This window comes from Anser cygnoides, chromosome 25, assembly GCF_040182565.1.
Source record: "Anser cygnoides isolate HZ-2024a breed goose chromosome 25, Taihu_goose_T2T_genome, whole genome shotgun sequence".
NCBI classification, from domain to species: domain Eukaryota; kingdom Metazoa; phylum Chordata; class Aves; order Anseriformes; family Anatidae; genus Anser; species Anser cygnoides.
The window spans coordinates 6,889,766-6,909,508 of NC_089897.1; the positions used below are offsets into that span (position 1 = coordinate 6,889,766).

Below are 19,743 nucleotides of genomic sequence, written 5' to 3' on the forward strand. Positions count from 1 at the left end.
CTCAATCACAGATTCCCAAATGGTGCCAGAATACAGAGAAACAAGTAACATCACTTCTTGGGAGCCTATGGAGTACAAACACGGCTCTCCTTTGAATGGTAATGCCAGTTGGCTGTGTATTATGCCACAGATCTATGAAAACGTGTTGTCTCCAGAAGGCTATCTTAAGTGACTGCAGTAAGAAAACCAACAGGACAGGAATTTTTCCCTTTGCCATGTAAATTGTGAAGTATACAACAGAAACATTTTTTCTGGGGTTAATCAAGAATTGCTCCTATACAGAAGAAAGGTGACCTCCTCCTGGTCTTATTAACTAAACGTTTGCAACCTGCTGTGCATCATGTTAGGCGGCAAGTTTAATGACAGTGTGATTAAAACAGCATGCCCTAACCAAAAGACCACATCTTACATCTAGGACATGATGAAAACCCCAACTCCAAATCATAATGATTAAATGACTAGAAATTATTCATAATGGAAATACTTCTATTTTTTTTAAGAATAAATTTTTGCAAAATTAGTGGCTACAAAATTTGCTAACAAATCATTGCCTGTTATAGAGGCATGCAGGAATCCCGTGTTTTGCATCTGCACAGGTATGTCAGAATTAGAAGACGTAGAGCAAGGTGTTTTGTGTTTCAAAATACTGACCTAATCAACTGTTTCCTAACTCAATTACTATGTCATGTAGATATATCAAAATAATGTTATTGCAATATTTTCCCTGCCAAAGTAATGAACATCATCCATTAACACTCGGGCATGTCAACGTTAAGCAATCAAAATGGAAGAATTTTAAATTCTACCAAGAAAGCAAAATACTTTGTAATCAGACAGGGAGAACTCTGGGAAACAGTGACGTGAAGGTCCCCATGGCCCCTGTCCCTGATGACCCAGTTATTCTTTGATTTATGTGGTCTTGCAGCTGCCCTTGCTTCGACCCCAGGAAAGGCTGTGTGGGAAGTTCGTGTCTCAGAGCCGCAGCATTGCTCTGCAGAGCGTCTGGAGCCAGTGTATGCACAGAAACTGATAAATAGGGAAAAGGCCCAGTTTGCTCCAGCTGGACTCAGAGCTAGGATCACTGCTACAGCCACACGGACTTGCTCTGGAACTACCGTAAGTATTTAATTTACTTCTCGTGATGCTCTGGGATTATAAACTATTGCTATAGCCATGAATCAATTTGCCAGGTGAAAATATTTCAGGCATTGTGGATTTTTGATTTTCTTTTTAAACTACTGACTAAATTAGTTTTGAAAACATGCACTTTTAAATTAAGTATCCTAGTTGTCAAGAACTTGTTCCAACAGTATTTCATTTAACATACAGAATGAAATAACTTTTAAATTCAGTTGTTTGCCTTCTCCAAAGTACTAAGAAAGCCATAGGTTTCAAACAATCTCTCACCTCTTACTTTACAATATACATGTATATTGTAAATATATATATAAATACACCTTTGCAACAAATATTCATGAAGTAATAATTCAAAAAAAACCAACAGTTCAAGAAAATTGGGACATAGTCAATTAGTGAAATAAACCATATCTATTACAGAAAATATTCAGAAGGTTATTTTATGACAAGAAAGGAACATATTTAATGGGAAGAAAAATGGATTTTCTTAAGACAGAAGCTTTGGGGAGCTTCGTAGCACTTTAAATCTGGGAGAAACAGCTGAAATTTTAATAATGTGTATTAGCTGCATATGGGATCAATCAAGTGATCCTAGAACTTTCCCTGCAAAATCACTCTTTAATTACAGATGTAATTAGTGAATTGCTTGAGTGAAGTTGAATCTATCACCTGGCATTGTACATGGTAGCCACTGATTGTGCTCAATTTTTTTTTCAGATTTAGGTGTAAATTTCACAAATTAAAAAATAAAAATAGAAAATTAAGCTATGCTTTCCAAAAGCAAAAAAGTACTGTGATTACAACAGAGATTGAAATGTACTGCCTAGTTACACTACGTGTTCATTAACATGCCACACAGCATGTTAAATAAATATTGTAGACCTTCAGCTTGAGTTCCTAAAATTCCCTGCAAACAAGAAATTTCCCTATGACTCAACTGTCAAAATATTTATGATAGCAGTTAAAGTACTGTCAATACATACCTCTTAAAGAGCTCCTCAGAGCCTCTTATAAAAGCAGTATGTTTTGCATCCTAATAAATTTGATAATAGAGATTGATAATGTCACTTTATAATGGTATTTTATAGAAAAAAGTATAAAAATCATCTTTTTTTTTCCCCCCATAAATAGTAATAAATAGTAGTTGTTTTGAAATTCTGTTCTACTTTAATCAATTTACTTTTTTTTTTTTTCTTTAATGGCTTCCATAAAGAAGCCTAACTGAAAAGTTTCAGTTAGGACTACCAACAATCTTGATGAATTTCTGTATTAGATGGATAACTAACCCTTTGAATCAATATACATTACAGCTTATATTGAACACTATCAGTTGAGAAGACTGATCAGTGTCAGAACTAAACCTGTGAAAGTGCAACATTTTCAAAAATACTTCAGCTGCTTATACGCTAGGTTACGTCTTCAGAAGAAGGAAAAAATCTCTCAGCTTGTAAAGGCTTTTAACATAATAATAATTAAAAAGTAATCCTCAAACGATCTGGATTTCACAAATGAAAATATAGCAATTCAGAAGTAATTGTGAAGAAGGAAAAGCAGGGCACAGCGCGTCTTTATGCAGATGAAATTTACTTTCAAGTTGGTATGTCTGATAAAGGACTCAAAACTGTATTACTACTTGTGATTCTATGAAACAAGTTATTAAAAATGCAGCTTCTTTTGTTTTCAGTTATTCCCACCTTTTCACAGAATTTTAGGCTAAAGACCTTTATGTATCATATCTGGGGATGTATTTTTTTTTCTTTCTCTTTTTAAAGCACACATACACAAAAAGTATAGCTATATTTTGAGTAAATATAAAAGACAAAAGCATAAAATATTTTGGTTTGGGAATAGCATGACTGTAATTGACCAGAACACCCAAGGCTCTTCCCCTAATCTGATTTCAATTTTGTCCAAGCTTTATGTTTTGAAAATTACAACTGGGCACGTATACTACGTTCTGTCAAGCATTCCACAACTTCACAGTGCATAACTCATCTGTGTGTGCATGGAGAATTTACTTGCTTGCATGGCAAAGGGTTACTGAACGCATATGTGGGCTGAAAAAGTGTCCTTGAGGTCATGGTTCATTTCTAGCGAGGTGTTAGGGATTAGGGATGGCTACTGAACCTTTGAGAGATTAGTATATAAAAATCACAACAGTTAAGCAATGTCTGAAGTTTGGAGGAGGCTTCCTTACTGCTGACTGACTCAAATATAAAAGAGAGAATAATTCAGTAAGGCAGAAATTGCAACATGTGATTTTGACAGCCAATCCTACAAATCACCAAAGCTTTCCTGTCCTATCTTGCTTTCTATACCTTTTGTTTTAAAAGGCTCCACACAATTTTATATCAGAACAACAAGCTTGTTAACACTAAATTCTCAAATGTCAGAAAATGAAACGGTTAACATTTATACACATAGGTACTATGATCATTACATCTCATTTCAAGATGGTATAGCATTCCTCAAATAACCACTGGATTTAATATTAATACTGCTATAACATTCTCTTAGTTTAAGTCTCAATTTACAAAATTTCATTCTAAGCTGGGAATTCTGTGGTTGCAGCTGCTATTATTAGTCATAAAAATCAGTGAGAAGGGCTAACTCCTCAAATCCATTATCAGACAATCACCTAAGTTGAGGAAACCTTGCCTTATGAAAGTTTGATTGCAAGATTTAGGGTACTTAATTAACTGGTCAACTTGCATTTGGTAGTATGTCCTTCATACTCCCGATGTTACATTTGTGTTAGACTGGATCAGTGTAATTTTACTGTAGCTTCTATTCTTTTATTACTTTTATTTAAAGGAACCACTGGAATCCAGAAACACATCTCTCCACACATTTCTGAGGAAAAATGCAGACTTTGCCCAGGCCAAATTGATCTAACTGATAAGGACCTCATGATTCAGTGAGTCATTTCTCTTTCAAACAAATATTTACTAGCAGAGATAACAAAAAAAAAAAAAAAAAGCATTCCATCCTCACTGTATCTTTTCACCTTCTGCTGGCAACACAAAGGGAAAGTGTTTAGTTCCAAAGATATGTCCAGTTTTGGGGAAAGGGACATATGTCTTTAAGGATACAACTTCAGTTCAGACTCCCTGAAATGATACATTCATTTTCTCAGCTGTATCTAGGTATAGGTACTGCATAAAATCTAATATGTGAGTCTTTCAAGGAAGATCTTTAAACACAGTTTGCTGTAAATTCTGCAAGGGGCAGATGTAGAGAGCCCTGCTGCTAATGTAAGGATTTGATTTGCCTACTCACTTCCACATACCTACTTGCCTTTTTCATCTTTATTGTCCTTCCCATCTGCTCACGGAAAGCCTATGAATAGTTCACAGGCAAAGTGCCTTGAAAAGTCTTTAGTGGGCAGCAGATACAATATACTTTTAACCAGTGATGCTTGAACACATTCCCCACATACAGAGGGAAAAGGGGGCAAGGAAAATAATTCCTATTTAATACCTTAACACATACTCCAGTATCACTTGGTTGCTAAAGTAATACCAGAGATTGCCTCTACTCTTATATAAGCTCAAACACAGCTTATGCTAGTGTCCATATAGACCTTCCCACCCCCTCCCCCCCCCACACCCCCCAAAAAAAGATTTTTTAAAACACATTTTTAGGACCTTTCTATAAAGGGAAGTTACTGAAAAATAAGATAGTTTTGAATTCAAAACAAAATAGCTATTCTGCACCAACTGCCACTGTGACCTCTTAGTACACTTTGTTATGGTGAATGTCAAAGCATCCAACCAGGAGCTCAGGCTTCTGCAATGATGAAGGGACAGAGAAAAGCAACTCTAGCAGACAATACACCCTACCTCAGATTGATTTTTTTGACCTTCATGGGAGGCTTTGAGCTCATGAAGGAACATGGGCTCTTAAATTTGGAATCTAAGTTAGGCAGTGCCTAACTGGGGCAAAACTATGTCTCAGTGCAGATGAGTATTCACCTGGGAAAGAAGAGCTATTCTGTGATGGCCTTTCCAAGCTATTTTCCTGTATTTACTTCAAATGTAGATATAAAGTGAATGAAACAAATTCACTAAAAACCTACTCTTGTGCAGAAACAGAACATCAACCACATCCACTTCAGTGCAAATGGTCTCACTCATTCTGCAAGCAATTTTTTTCTGCCTAGGGAAGGTCCTTTAATCCCTTCCTGAACTAGAAAATCTACCAATGGTTAGTTTCGTTCCCCCACGTGGTTTCACATAAAGTTGGAAGCAAGAGTTCTAAATATACTTTACCTTGGAGATTTATGAACGGATTCTATACCAAATCCCTACTATTAAGACAGTAAGCAACCTCACTGCAACTATTATGTGTCTTTACACATACCTCTAATTTTCTTATGATCTGCAAATGGTTTCATGTTCTGGAATTTCCTGGTTTTAGTTCTGTAGCTAAGCCTACCCAGCAATTCTTTGTCATGTGATGTTTCTCATATGTTTGCATTTTTCCAGGTCTCTTTCTTAAAAGTGTAGCACATAGAAAAGTGAATGAAACAGTGAAACTGGGAGCAGAACATGGCAAATACATTTGTCACTGTGCCTGATGGGTATTGTCTTGCTGAGCCCATACAGTATTATGGTGAGTAAAGCCAAATTTTAACATCATGAGAAAGCAGTGCAGTGAAAGGAATGTCTGTGGGAATTCATATTAATTTCTTCATTTTAATTGTATCTTTACAAGCTAAGAAGCTACACATTTGACTACCAAGCCCATACAGAGAGTGCATTTCAATATATGACCTATGCTCATACAGATTTTTGCACATGGTGTGATAATGCTGACTGATCGTTTTGTATAAACATTATTGGTGCTGTCTTCTTTTGACTGGCATGAAGAAGATACATGTCTGATTACAGTATTCCAAACGCATTATAAATAGATAATGGCTATGTATCTTATATAATTATAATTGCAATAACTAATTTGATTCTGGGTAAAGGCAGAACTCAAAGTCCATTAAAAACAAAAGGACCTCCAAACTGCCTAAAAAACAAGCAAACAAACACACACCTTGTAACTTGTTTTTACAGAGATTTGAACAATCCAGAGACAAGAATGAAACACGATTCCTGTTGCATGAGCTCTTCAGTACAGCTGTGTACATTTAAGGGAGGGTGGATTAAATTAAAACACTACAACCAGAAGGGCAAGAAAAAGCTTTCCTCATAATACTGTAAATACATTTTGCCTAAAAAAATCAAAACTATAAACGACTATATACGGAAAAATATTAAATAAAACAGGCTTTTACTTTTTACTCTTCTGAATTTTAACTTGAGACTCCTGCCACAGTAAAGTAAATTTTACCACTCTGTAATTTCTGGAACATCCTTCTCAGACTCTTATTGTAACACATTTTCAAAATTATGCCTGAAATATATATCAACAACAAACATTTCACTCATTAACAAATTCACTTCCCTATGGGAAAATATTCTTCTGTACTGCAGACAGGTAAATAAAAACAACTTTAACTGTAAATCTAAAGGTAACTATACACTCGGTTGAGAACTGATATTCAATCATTTACTAACAAGAACCCAGTGGCACCCACATGACATTGCCCGAACAGTTATCAAATCATTTTTACTACATCTAAGATTTAAGTGAAATTTTAGATTTCACTTAAGAAATTTACAGACTTAAATCTTACATTTAACTTAAATCTTAGATTAGTTACAGGTAGCACCTCTTAAAAGAACGTCAGACTGCCCTTAGGAAAATGTGTTCCTCTAATATTTGTGCTTAAATGTTTAATCTATTAAACATTTTAAAACTTTACAGTTGCTGATGTCGAGATATTCCCTAGACTTTTATTTCATTTTCATTTTTTTTCTTTATCTAGATGTTTTACCAGAGCACATCAATTATCAGCTGCAAGACACTGATTTTCAGGCTGCACCTTACTGCCAATACTCAACAGTTCAAATTTCTTCTCCAGTATTACAGTCACAACCGTCACAATCCCAATACAGTACATATACCCTGGACTCCCAATACAACGATGGGCAGTATATAATCAGTAACTGCGAATTAAGTAAGCCCCCTTTCACGGCTTCCCACCTTGATGATAGTGGATATCAAGGACTTAAAAGGCCCAGATTAAACCACTCTTCTTTGAGATTGAAGGGACAGGAAGAACTTTGCGTTGTCTGCGGTGATAAAGCCTCCGGGTATCACTACAATGCACTTACTTGTGAAGGTTGTAAAGGTAAGAGGCAAATAGATTTAACAGTATCTTACCCCGCAGTGCTCAGTGTAATGTTTCACGTCTGTCTTTTAAACAAAGAAATTTCATTAATTTTTAAGGTGACATTTCTATGGAGGATTATAATTTATCTAAGGAACCCTTTATCTCACATGTTTACTTAAGGTTCACATTGTTATAACATTTTTTTAAAGAAACATTTTCACAGTATGTATTTAATAAAATCATTTCGTACAACTAATTTTTCAATGAAGTATTCACTGGTATAGTGCCTGTTTAAGCAGCTGCTGGTTTTCTCATGACCATTTATTAGAGATCTTTATTTATAATTCACTAACTATTGTTCTTAATAGTCATTAGTAAGCTATTAATTCAGTGTTATTAATGCTATATGGGAGCTGTCCTGATCAGGTAAGGAAAACTGTGATCAATACTAGTCAGAAAGAACAAGTCATGTTACATGTTAAATGAAGATAATGCTTTCATGATAAAGAAAATAATTAAACTTTATTTAAATTATGAGATAAAACTCCTTAGTTTCCTTCATAAGCTGATTCTTTTCTGTAGGCTTCTTTCGACGCAGCATAACCAAAAATGCAGTGTATCGATGTAAGAACGGTGGTCATTGTGAAATGGACATGTACATGCGAAGGAAGTGTCAGGAATGTCGCTTAAAGAAGTGTAAAGCTGTGGGAATGCTAGCAGAATGTAAGTGCTCCCTCCATGTTGGCTGTTTTAATACTCTTCATCAATAAAATCTTTTCCAAAGTCAATCCCTCATTCTCAGTAGAGCTAAGTGATAGGACACAAGGCAATGGCCTCAGGTTGCACCAGGGGAGGTTTAGATTTAAGTCAGGAAGCATTTCTTCATGGAAAGGATGGTTTGCCACTGGAACAGGCTGCCCAGAGAGGTGGTAGGGTCCCCATCCCTGGAGGTATTTAAGAGATGTGTGGGTGTGGTGCTTAGGGGCATGGTTTAGTGGCGGACTTATAATGTTAGGCAGATTGTTGGACTTGATGATCTTAAAGTTTTTTCCAACTTCAGTGATTCAATGATTCTAAGTGGTATTGGTCTAAGCTTTATTTCGCCATATGAAAAGTTAACGTTGGAGTCTGGCACCTGTAGCATCATCATCTGCAGAAACCACCACTACTCGGAAGTATCTCCTGAAGTTAAGAGAGCTGCTCATAAAAGACATTACAAAATAAAAAGAATCTAAATATCCTGCACCTCTACAGGACAGTCATAAGCATATCAGACGCACTTTCGTATTTGGAAAGAAAAACAAAACATTTAAAAAAATGCACAAAGTTTTTGTGAAAAATTCTCATGCTCATGTCACAGAGCCATAAGCAAGATAACATAAGACGGCAAACGCTCAGGCCTTTGGTGGATATTGAACAGTAACTCACCGAATCACCAGTACATTGTCATGTTCTTTAGGAAGCATAGTTCCTTATAGGTGACAGCTCCTGAGATGCAAGACTCGTGTTATCCATAATAACAGTAATGATTTCAAATTGTAATCTGTTTGAAAATATATGCACTGATACATAATTCCATGCCTCACAGGTTTGCTGACTGAAGTACAGTGTAAGTCAAAGCGACTCCGGAAGAATTTCAAACAAAAGAGCAGTTTTCTTTGCAACATAAAACTGGAAGATGAGAGACTGAATAGTAAGCATGTATCATCTACAACAAGATCTGGAAAAGTGGGATATATTTCCATTTAAAATATTTTTTTTTTATCATTTATGTTTGCCTTAACTCATTGTCATTTTTTTTTTTTTTTTTTTAAAACAGATTCCAGAGAAGATGGAACTTACTCCAGGGGAACATCAACTTCTTGACCACATTGTAGCAGCACACCAAAAATATATGATTCCCCTTGAGGAAGCAAAAAAGTTTGTACGTATACAGAACGATCAGCCCACATTACTGAGTTAGTATTTTCCTAAGCAATTTATCTTGGTTATATTAAATGTATAAATGCTCTTTCATGCAGCTGCAAGAAACTGCGAGTCCTGAGGAAAGTTTTCTCCGTCTCTCTGAGACGGCAGTTGTCCATGTACAAGTGCTAGTGGATTTCACAAAAAGACTCCCAGGTAAGTTTCTTCCTTTGGGAAATGTTACAGTCACCTGTTTTTTTGTTGTTGTTGTTGTTGTTTTTTTTAGTGCATTAGAAGCCATACTGGTGGCATGAATCTGAGAAAAATATAGGCTTTAAGAAAACTCTCGTTTAACTGACTGTTAGATCTTCCAACACTAACAGTCAGGATTACCATTTATTCATTAAGAGAAAAAGTTAGAAGCATTTTCTTCAAAAGCTTATGATTAGATTTCTTTTCCCTTCCTGACATGGGACCCATTTTTCTGATAGCACTTTGACTTCAAAATGCTATCTTGAGTGAGTTACTGTTTTAACACACTGTCTGAAATCCAATTCAGTTTGCAATTTATTGGAGTCAAAGATAAAATAGATGTTCCTTCAAAGGCAAAGTCAGAACAGAAGGAACAAACCAGGTGCTCCTATTCATATTTTCCTATAATACAAGAACAAGAGAACATGCAATTAAATTCACTGCGTTTCAATGTAAAGTTGACAAAATAACATTTGACAGGGGGATGATAATTTATTACTCTTTAAGTTGCAAAACTCATTGACAAAAGTCAATCAACATGTAAAGCAAGTATTTGATATAATTTATTTAGTATCAGTGATAGCGCTACTGTAGAACAGGTCTGAAAGAATGGATGACTTGTTTGTTTTCTTATGTTACATTCCCCCTTTGATCAAGATTAAGAAAAGAACCAATGAAGTTCCTTTGTTCTTGAATTATATGTGCAGATAACTAATTCATCAAAAGATGAACATAATTTTAAAAAGATCAACTATCAACAGACGGGGAATATCCACAGTCACTAAGCAACATAATTGCATTAGGGCATATGACATAGATCAGATGTTACAAAGAGATTTTTTTATAAAGTTGTGCTTATTCCCCAAATTGTTACTTGTACCTTCCTGTGATTCTTCTATACACTGTACACTGACAGCAGCATTTTTTTTTCTAACGTGCAAACTAGCAAGATTGCAAGAGCACTAGCTAGTGTTTCATTCAAATGTCTTTTAACTGTGGCTCCTCCTTTACAGTAAGTGCATTTATTAAAAAATAATTTCTGTCAGCCCATCTTTTGGGCTTAATGGCAGACACAGCACTGATTCTTAACAAGTCTCTCTCTTTGCAGGATTTGAAAGTTTAGCTAGTGAAGATCAGATTGCACTGCTAAAAGGGTCAACAGTTGAGGCAATGTTTTTGCGTTCAGCCCAGATATATAACCAAAGAATCAGTGAGTGCCAATCATCAACAAGTGAAAGTAAGTTGGACTAATAAGCTTTCTGCAAACACCAAAAGGTGTTTGGGCATTTTGAAATAACTTCCATTCATTTTAATTCAGTGAATCTCAAGTAATTCCCTATTAAAGCACAGCAGTACTTGGAATAGCATCAGTAATGCATACATACCTTCTAGAGGCATTTTTTTTACAGAGCATACAAAAAAAATAATTAATTGGATCTCTGCCTCCCTCCCATTAGTTGCAAACAAAAACAAACATTTTGAGTGTTTCAACAAATGATGGGGTGGATGGATAACATGAGCTTTATTAACGACATATTTATTGTGTCAAGTTTGACATGAGATTTTGACCAACAGGAATGTAACAAGCGAACTCAGTGCTGGATGCAAAAAAGACCAATTCTTTATTCCTGCATAGGTCTGATAAAAATATTGCACATCTTAGGTGCCTATCCACAAAGCAGATGTGGATGAACATTTAGTCATATTAAGCTCGGCTGTGAATTGTCATCTCTCTTGTTCCAGGTCATATACGGCTTCCTGACCATGCGACGTGTTGTCATGTTCAAAACCTTGATAAAAACATTTATTCCATTGAAATATCACACAACGAAGAGAGTCCAACTTCCACTACTACCACAGGTACTGGAGGCCTGACTTAAAATATTTGGAAATCCGTTGCATCGCAGGCTGCCTTCTTAGTCACTGCCACAGCGCCAGCGTGCCCACGGCCCCCGCTGCCCTGCCTGGAGCTCGCGAGGAGCCCGCTCGGGCCCGACATCTCCGCGGGGAAGGAGCTGGTGCTCCTGCTTGCTTTAGATCCGAGGATAAAATCCTGAGCTATATCAGAAGCTCCACGGTAGAACTGCCATACAACTTTTTCATTACTACTTTAGTAATTAGAATCGTTGCTGCTAAGTCTGCTAGCTGTTCCACATACCGCAACAGCCTGAAACTCTAAAAGGTTAGGACGAATATTCATAATAGCAGTGCCCATCTCTAATGCAACAGTATTCTGATTGTTTTATTTCATTTTCAAGGTATAACCGAGGAGTTTATTACCGCACTGTTTTACTTCTACAGAAGCATGGGGGAGCTGAAAGTTACTGAGACCGAATACGCCCTGCTTGTAGCAACAACGGTGTTTTTTTCAGGTAAGCGGTGAGGCCGCCGGCCCTCGCCCCCCCCCCAGCCGCGCCCGGCTGCAACAGCCCCCGCCCGGTAACCGCCCTGCCCCCCGGTGTTCCGCAGACCGCCCCCTCCTGAGGAACAAGCGGCACGTGGAGGAGCTGCAGGAGCCGCTCCTGGGCATCCTCTACAAGTACTCCAAGATCCATCACCCCGAGGACCCCCAGCACTTCGCCCGCCTCATCGGGCGTCTCACGGAACTGCGCACCCTCAACCACACCCACGCGGAGGTGCTGGTGACGTGGAGGACAAAGGACCCGCGGCTGACCGCCCTGCTCTGCGAGCTCTGGGACCTGCAGTAGCACGCGCCGACCCCGCGCGACGCAGCGCCGCAGACGCCTCGCGCTTGCCTCAGCGCCGTTCCCGCCCCGCGCAGCCCGGCGCGCGCTGCTCCCGCCGCCTCCCGTCCCGCTTTGAGCGCGCGCCTTCGCCTCCCGCCTTTGTGTCCTCCCTCGGCGGCCGGCTGAGGGAGGCCGGTTGGGGCGGCGGGGCGTCCGCCGTGAGGCGTCGGCTCCGAGACCTGCCCTCCCCTCCGAGGCCATGGAAAAAGGAAAGCCGTTTAAATTGTTCGTGCCGCCGCGCCTGAGCGGCGGTCAGGTGTCTGCAGTCAAACCCCAGACCAGCGCTCGGGCCGCGGGGCTGTGTCAGGTAAATGGCGCTGCCGGGCGCCGTGCCGCTCTGCGGGCTGCGGCGGGCGGTGGGGGCTCGGCCCCGACGCGGGGCCCGTGGGCGCTGAGGCAGGGGGAGCGGTGCTCCCGGGGGGCTGCCAGGCAAAGCGCTGAGCCTCCGACGCACAAGCGTACGTATGCCTGAAAGTGTCTGCGCCGACATCGCTTTACTGGAAACTAGAGTGTTAACGTTTTCAAATTAATTTCGAAGGCTTTTACTTTTTTTTTCTGTCAAAAACGGGAGGAACCGTCTTCTCCAGCATCTGCTATGTATTTTAACTCCACACCACCGATGGCAAATAAACGTACATGTTTGATGTGGTAAATTCTGAACTGTAAGTGGCAAATACACCACTCGTACCTTTACTTGCTTTGAATTATTGGTCCCACCAGATCCAAGCGTGCAGTGAAGATGAACTGTTGCTGTGCACTGTTACGTGAATTCTACAAGATACCTTTTCGTGTTGAGGCTTCTTATTAAATACATTTAGATTCAGATACGATGCTGCCAGGAAATGAGTTACAGTATTTACAAGATAAATTTCTGTGACTTTCAAAACACCTTGTGAAGTCAAATGTTCATGCTAAAACTTAATCTGTTGTGTTTTAGAAGTATTATTGGCAATAAAGCAAAAATAAATGTGAAAAAAAATAGTTTGCTTTAATGAGTCCTTTACCGTACAGCTGGGAACAAGCATGCAGTAGCTAATAAATTCATAGCTGTAATCAGAAGCATCCACTTCTTTAGCCTCAGTATAGTCTATAACATAGCTACAGACCAACAGCTTGAAAAGCCACTGTGAACTAAGAAGCAAGTAGAGTTCCAAAGTCATTACTAATACTTGGGGCTTTCAAAATAGTAGGTAGTTGATTTATTAATGGGAAATCCCATTTTCACATCAGCTGTATTTGTTTTATAGTTCCTCTTTACAAATCTTCCCGTAAGAAATTATTCTTAAATTTATGCAGGGTTTTAACAAGTGCCCAGATGATGATTTTAATTCACCTTTTGTAATGACGAGTACACTGAACCATGGTGAAATCACTGATTCAGGTAAGACTAGATTAAGCATCTAACTTAAAAATTTTAAAAAAGTTTTTAATATCTTGAACATTTTTCCTTAGTAGTTATGTAATTTCATAGCTGTAACACTGCTACAGTTGTACTTTTTTTTTTTTTGAAATTGACAAGAATTTCTTAATATTTCAGATGCAATTTCACAGCAAGTAAAACTTTGCTCTGAGATAGATGAAGAGGTCAGCTAAGTATAAAATTTGCATTTAAGTATAAACTTTGCATAACTAATTTTTTAGGGTCTCTTAATTTGTTCCTGAAACAGTGTCTAAAGCACTATTGAATACTAGAGGAAGTAGTCAGAGGGTAGCTATCATTTTCTGTGTCTCCAGTTTAAAGCTGTGTCAGTTTGAGGAGGTATTTAATATTCAATGAACGTACCTATAGATAAATCTTCAGATACTAAGGTGATTTCCATATTAATAGAGCCTGTGAAGTCTGAGTTTTAATCAGAGTAAGATTTAGGCACTCATCGTTGTGAACATGTTTCTGAATAGCCTGATAGAAGGCACAAGGGTTGAAGTCAATATTCTTTGGAGAATCAAAGTAGGTTATTCCAATTACCTTGTCTTTATTTATTTTATCTATAAAGCAGTGAATTTACTGGAGTGGTTTCCTCGAGCATTTGATTCTTCTCATTACCTCTTTGCCCATGTTCTTCTTTAGTGTAACTCAGTAAAGCTAATTTTTTGCAGTAGCTTCCTGTGCTTCCTAGATATGAAATGCTGGTTTCTGCAAGAAAATGGAACATATTTCTTGCAGCCCTCTTAATGATTTTCATATCCCTGAGGACTGAACTTCTTTTAGCCCTAGCAGATATTAAAGTACAGTCAGAATTGTAAAGAAAAATAATCATGATGCCACCAAAACAAGGATAGCATTAGATGACATGAAACCTATCTGTAGAACTGCGTTGTAGCCTATTGTTTTACCTGCCTAAACCACTGATCAAGCATGGCTTGTATAGTGCTTTAAAGATAGTCTAAGAGTACAATGTCGGTTGTATTTTTTTCTTGCTTTGTGTATGAGTTAGCTAAAAATAAACATCACAGGTCAAGATCTCTGAAGCTTGTTTTACTTAACCCAGCAGTGTCTATTGTTACAAGAGAGGGGATGTTCTGTGAAGAGCCTTACAGAAGGAATCTTGGCTCTACTGATAATTCTAGCAAAACTTTATTGACTTCTGGTGAAGTGCAGTTAAATATATATCTATCAATTTAGCAGTGTCACTGTATTTGAGGGCATTAGGATATTTTTCACTTGTGTTTATGTCCCTTTCGCATTCCATAATGTCTGTTAATACATACATAATGTATGTTAATACATACAAGTACATGGATACATGAACTTTGTTCCCTGTATACAGAAGTTTGTGTTACCATCTGCGAGGAAAAAAAGAAAAAAATACTTTTGCTGTGATATTTCAATGAGAAATATGTGTATCTAAGATGTTATTAATTAAATAGCATTTAAGATTTAAATTGTGGAACATGTTTTAATAGCATATAGAAACAATGAATGAATTGTATTCAAAACTCTACAAAGAGGCTGAGAAGATCAAGCGATGGAAAGTAACTGTAGAATCAGAACTAAAGCAAAAGGAAAGAAAATTGCAAGAAAATAGAAAGATTATTGAAGCACAGCGTAAAGCCATTCAAGAATTGCAGGCCAGTATTGTACAAAATATGTTGAATATGTAAATTAAAGAGAAAACTCTTCCTGGTTTAGTATGAAAGTATTATTTATACAATTAAATACTAAAGATTGTTACAGAGGTTGAAGAAATCATTTTGACCAATTCATGGGATGACTTTAAAGAAGCTATTTGACTAGTTATTAATGACATATGGTTCTACATTTTCAAAAGGAAAAAGTATATTTTCTGTTTTAAAAAGTTGTTTACCATATTTTAACAATGCACATGCCATTATTGTATTATTTACATGCACATCATACTGTGGGGATGCAGAAACCTCCTCAAGATAGAATAAGCTTTCATCCTCCTGGTATGTGTAAACTATGCCCACGCATATTTCTATACTCAGCACATACAGGAAGTGGTGCAGTCTTGCTTCATCCACATTTTTTATCTTGCTGGTAGTGATGGAGAGCTTTGTGACTGAAAAACATATTTTAAACAATTTATTGGTCCTTTTATTGTTGTTTGTTCGCATCAACCTGTGTAACCTAAGTCATCTTTGATTGTTTAACTTTTGCCTTGAGAAAATGGTTATTGTGAGAAAGCATGCATATCCATAGTGTGCAAATGTATGTATGGATAACATGTCTTTAAGTGCTTAAGTTCATGGTAAATTATTTTTTATTATATTTTCATGCACACTAATGAAAGTTGTGTTGGCATGTAACATCAGATAAAGCAGATTTCTGTCTTTGGATGCACAGAAATACATTTTCATGTGTGTTTTGAAAGTATAATTGCAGTATATTTTTCAGTAACAATATATTTTGTATTTGTCTCCCATGAAATTAGTTTGAAAATGAAAAACTAAGCTTAAAACTGGAAGATGAGATATGTGAAAATAAAGATCTTTTAAAAGAGTAAGTAATACAGTTAAATATAGATTTGTAAAAATAATGTGGTTTCTTGCTTAGAACTGCTTTGGTATGGAAAGTTAGTTATTGAGTTGTAAAACTCAAGAAAACGTTCACGTTATTACTACAGGAATGTACGAAGTACCATGCATCCTTGTGACAACATATTATGGTATTTTTTTCCTTCTTTTAGAAACAGCACTTCAAGGCATCTATGTAACCTACTCAAGGAAACCTGTACTCACTTCACAGAGAAGTCCACCAAATGTAAATGCTCTTTATATCTTGATTTATGAAAGTATATTTACTTCTAGCTTTCTCTAAATTCATGAAGGAAAAATCTTTCATTTGGTTCTGAATTAGTTTTCTAGTTGAGATAAACTATATGTGGCTCAGTGCATCACAGTAGAGTTGAGAAGTGAAGCCAGAAGTCTAATACACGTGTACTTTGTAATGCTATATTCTGAGATTTTCTGAAGTTAATGATTGTTTGCTAAAATGTTACATGCCCGGGACCTACTTAGTTGTCTAAATACTGATCCGGGTATGACAAGTGTTAGGTACTGTAAGCAATATTGATTAGGCACTAGCAAACGCTCCAGAGGAGTACACGTCTCCTGCAATCTTGTCACACTTGTCAGTCACATCCATATACCTTGAATATATTAAGATATATTAGGTGGCACTTCTTGCCTGTTTTTAAGCAGTAGAATCTGCTTTAGCTACCATTCCCATCACTTTAAAAATAATTCTGGAGTTGGTATTCTTTTTGGAGCAGTTATAGATTCCTGGGGGGAAAAAAAGTCCAAAACCAGGACACTATGAGTAACTAGCATTCTTCTTACTAAATTGACCAAGCTGACACAAAATTTGCGTTCTTGAGGTTTTCAAATACATTCTTGACTTGGGATTTTAATCTATATGATATTAAAAATTGTGAATAGTCTTTAAAATTTGGCTGACTTGATCCTGGGTACTTAAGAAGTATCTGACTCTTTTTAGCCTTGCTTCAACAAAGTCTTGCATATACGTTTACTGTAATCCCTTGATTGCTGTGTTTCTTATTGTTATCTTCCATAATTGTTTTCTTAAGGAAAAAATAATATCAATTTGGAAACTGGAATTGTTAAAAGATGGAGATACGGAGTATTGTGACAGTTCTCTAATGTTCTGTGATCATGGACATCTCTGCTGATGGAAGGAAATTCATTGTTAAACTTTATCTTACAGTTTTTACAGATGCTAACATTTTTGATGCAGTAATATTCAACTACGTTAATACTGTCAAAATTAATATAGCTATATAAATTGATTGAGAATTATGTTCTTTGTGGAAAAAAATGAGATTGGGAAGGAAATTTGAAACGACGAGGTTGCTTGGTATTTTGATGGAATATGCATTTTCTTCAAGTCGTATAACTTTTGGTGCACTATACTTCGCAATTATTTTTTTAAATAAGAGCCTGTAATTTCTTTTTAAATTCATTATGCTGCTTAAGCTTAATGGCTTGGATAGCTGGCATTATTTTGCAAAAAGGAAAACCTTATGATACATTCTTGGTTTGATAGATGAACACGAAAGAGAAGAAACAAGACAACTACATGTGGAACTTAATAACAACATTGAAGTAAGTGAGTTAGTGTGCTAAAAACATCACATGTGATCCGAGTTATAAGCCCATCTTGAGATATCTGAGTTGCATGTATACATTGAGATATTATTCATACAAAGAACATTCTCTGATAAAGTGATTAGAAGGTTCATGTGGTATGTAGGAAGTCTGATTTTCAGTTGCTTTTCAAGAGTTAATTTTGTACTGTATATAATATATTCATTGGGTAAAATGCAACACTGCTTGGGAGCACAGATTTGCATAGTGTTATCTGACTGCTATAACTGCTGTCTTTGTGCTCTATTTAACTTACCTGGTGATTTCACAGAATGACTGAGATTGGAAGGATCCTCTGGAGAAGTAAGTTCTGGTCCAACTTACCCTGCTAAAAGCAGGATCAACTAAAGCAGATTGTATAGGAGTGTGTTCAGTCAGGTTTTGAGTATGTCCAAAGATGGAGATGTGGAATGGGGTCAGGTATATTAGGATTATTTTAGTAGGTGTTTTTGTTTAATGTAAAATGCAATATACTTACATAAAGATAAACAAAGAAAATGAGTTTCAGTCTTGAATATGATACAAAACAAAAAATAATGATGGAAACTGGTAATTTTGTGTAAAATGAGAAGTATAAGGTATGAATATACCTCGACTAAATGAGCATTTTTTCCTTTTTAACTTATAAAGCAACTGTGGTCTTGTCAAAGTCATATTTTTATTAATAATTACTCCAGTGTGGAATATAAGACCCTAATATATTTATAATAGAGAAATGTGAGGCATCATTTTTTGGGATTGATGAACTTGATATTAAGCAGAGTCAGGGAGTACATGTTTTAACTGTTAAATATTAATTATCAATTGTTGTAGCAACTAAGAAATATACGACGCCTTCTCCATTATGGTAGGGATCTACAAACATGGACCAGTAAAAATATCTCATCCTTGAAATTATTTAAATCTTCAGTAGCATTCTGTTAACTCTGACTTTAGATTTTAACAATTTTTTTATCTACAAATATGAATAAGCTTATAATACTGCTTGCTTATAAACCACAAATATTGTTCTTCATTACTGGAAGCACATAGCTTTATATGAACGTACATTTCAAATTTTATTTTTAGAGAATGATAGTGGCATTTGAAGAGCTTCGTGTGCAAGCAGAGAACACCAGATTGGAAATGTGTTTCAAATGTGAGAATTATGCTTACTGTGTTTATGTTGCAGGCTTAACCATTTTGTACTTCTCAGATTTTATTGCTTGCAGTTTCATGCCAGAAAGATAGGATGTGCGAGAATGGTGAACTGTTAACACTGATATTTGTTCTGAGACTATGTCCTGGAATCTCATTACATAGTAATAGAATAGTAAATGCCTTGTACTTTAAGGAAACAGTTGTTGAAGACAGTCAGCTAAATTCAGTGACTTTGATAAGGCGATCTCTTGTCAATTATTTCTTACCTGAGTCTTATTCCTCTGAGTTACGTACTTCCTTGTGGTATGGTCTGCTTCTTCGCAGCAGGCTTAACACTACCTCGGTTTCTCTTAGTTTGGGATAGGTCTTTTTCAAATTTCCTAGAAAAGCTAAATTCACTGCAACATCTTAGGTTTCCTGACAGACACAGTTTTTTACTTCTGGTTTAAATTTTACGTCCGATGAATTGTTCCATCAGCAGCATAACTGTTTTAGCAAAGGTCTGGACCCTGCCTTACTCATGCTGCCTGGACTCTTTATTGTTTTTTTTTTTTTCTTTTTTTCTTCTAATAAATCAGATTTGAAATCTTATTTTACTAGTAGTCACTAAACTTTTAGTTTTGTCCATGAAGTACAGTCTATAGATGACTACATATTTTATGTAGCTGGTTTATTTAAATGATAGTATTCTAATTTATAGCTACAGAA

General features: G+C 36.7%; 2 protein-coding genes across 13 annotated transcripts in view; both read left to right on the plus strand.

Annotated features, from left to right (window-relative positions):
* The first annotated feature begins 876 nt into the window (after positions 1-876).
* LOC106041382 (bile acid receptor-like) lies at positions 877-12,231 on the plus strand. Of its 2 annotated transcripts, XM_048071149.2 has the most exons (12): positions 877-1,116; positions 3,952-4,054; positions 5,625-5,751; positions 7,019-7,384; positions 7,949-8,089; positions 8,955-9,094; positions 9,186-9,290; positions 9,388-9,487; positions 10,632-10,760; positions 11,267-11,383; positions 11,782-11,895; positions 11,993-12,231. In XM_048071149.2, exons 3-12 carry the CDS (start codon positions 5,688-5,690, stop codon positions 12,229-12,231), a joined length of 1,515 nt encoding a protein of 504 aa, XP_047927106.1. In that variant the 5' UTR covers positions 877-1,116; positions 3,952-4,054; positions 5,625-5,687. The 2 variants fall into 2 exon arrangements, with proteins under 2 accessions (XP_047927106.1, XP_047927107.1); XM_048071150.2 differs by lacking the exon at positions 3,952-4,054.
* A 7-nt stretch (positions 12,232-12,238) lies between these two features.
* The window catches only part of SYCP1 (synaptonemal complex protein 1), a 34,091-nt gene continuing 26,586 nt past the window's right edge, over positions 12,239-19,743 (plus strand). For 3 of the 11 annotated variants that reach the window (XM_048071139.2, XM_048071140.2, XM_048071147.2), the window contains exons 1-8: positions 12,241-12,577; positions 13,567-13,651; positions 13,808-13,854; positions 15,175-15,339; positions 16,164-16,231; positions 16,419-16,492; positions 17,795-17,853; positions 18,964-19,033. In XM_048071139.2, the coding sequence (XP_047927096.1) occupies positions 12,470-12,577; positions 13,567-13,651; positions 13,808-13,854; positions 15,175-15,339; positions 16,164-16,231; positions 16,419-16,492; positions 17,795-17,853; positions 18,964-19,033 (676 nt within the window). In that variant the 5' untranslated portion in view covers positions 12,241-12,469. Of the gene's footprint in view, positions 12,578-13,566; positions 13,652-13,807; positions 13,855-15,174; positions 15,340-16,163; positions 16,232-16,418; positions 16,493-17,794; positions 17,854-18,963; positions 19,034-19,743 lie in introns of all 11 variants that reach the window. The other 8 variants (XM_048071143.2, XM_048071145.2, XR_007165904.2 and 5 more) reach the window with 6 other exon arrangements.

Excerpts from the sequence above, each read along its gene's own strand:
- LOC106041382 (XM_048071149.2), top strand. The coding sequence starts at position 5,688 with ATGGCAAATACATTTGTCACTGTGCCTGATGGGTATTGTCTTGCTGAG. Across the intron at positions 9,095-9,185 it reads CTACAACAAGATCTGGAAAA|ATTCCAGAGAAGATGGAACT; the intron begins GTGGGATATATT and ends TTTTTAAAACAG. Across the intron at positions 11,896-11,992 it reads AACAACGGTGTTTTTTTCAG|ACCGCCCCCTCCTGAGGAAC; the intron begins GTAAGCGGTGAG and ends GGTGTTCCGCAG.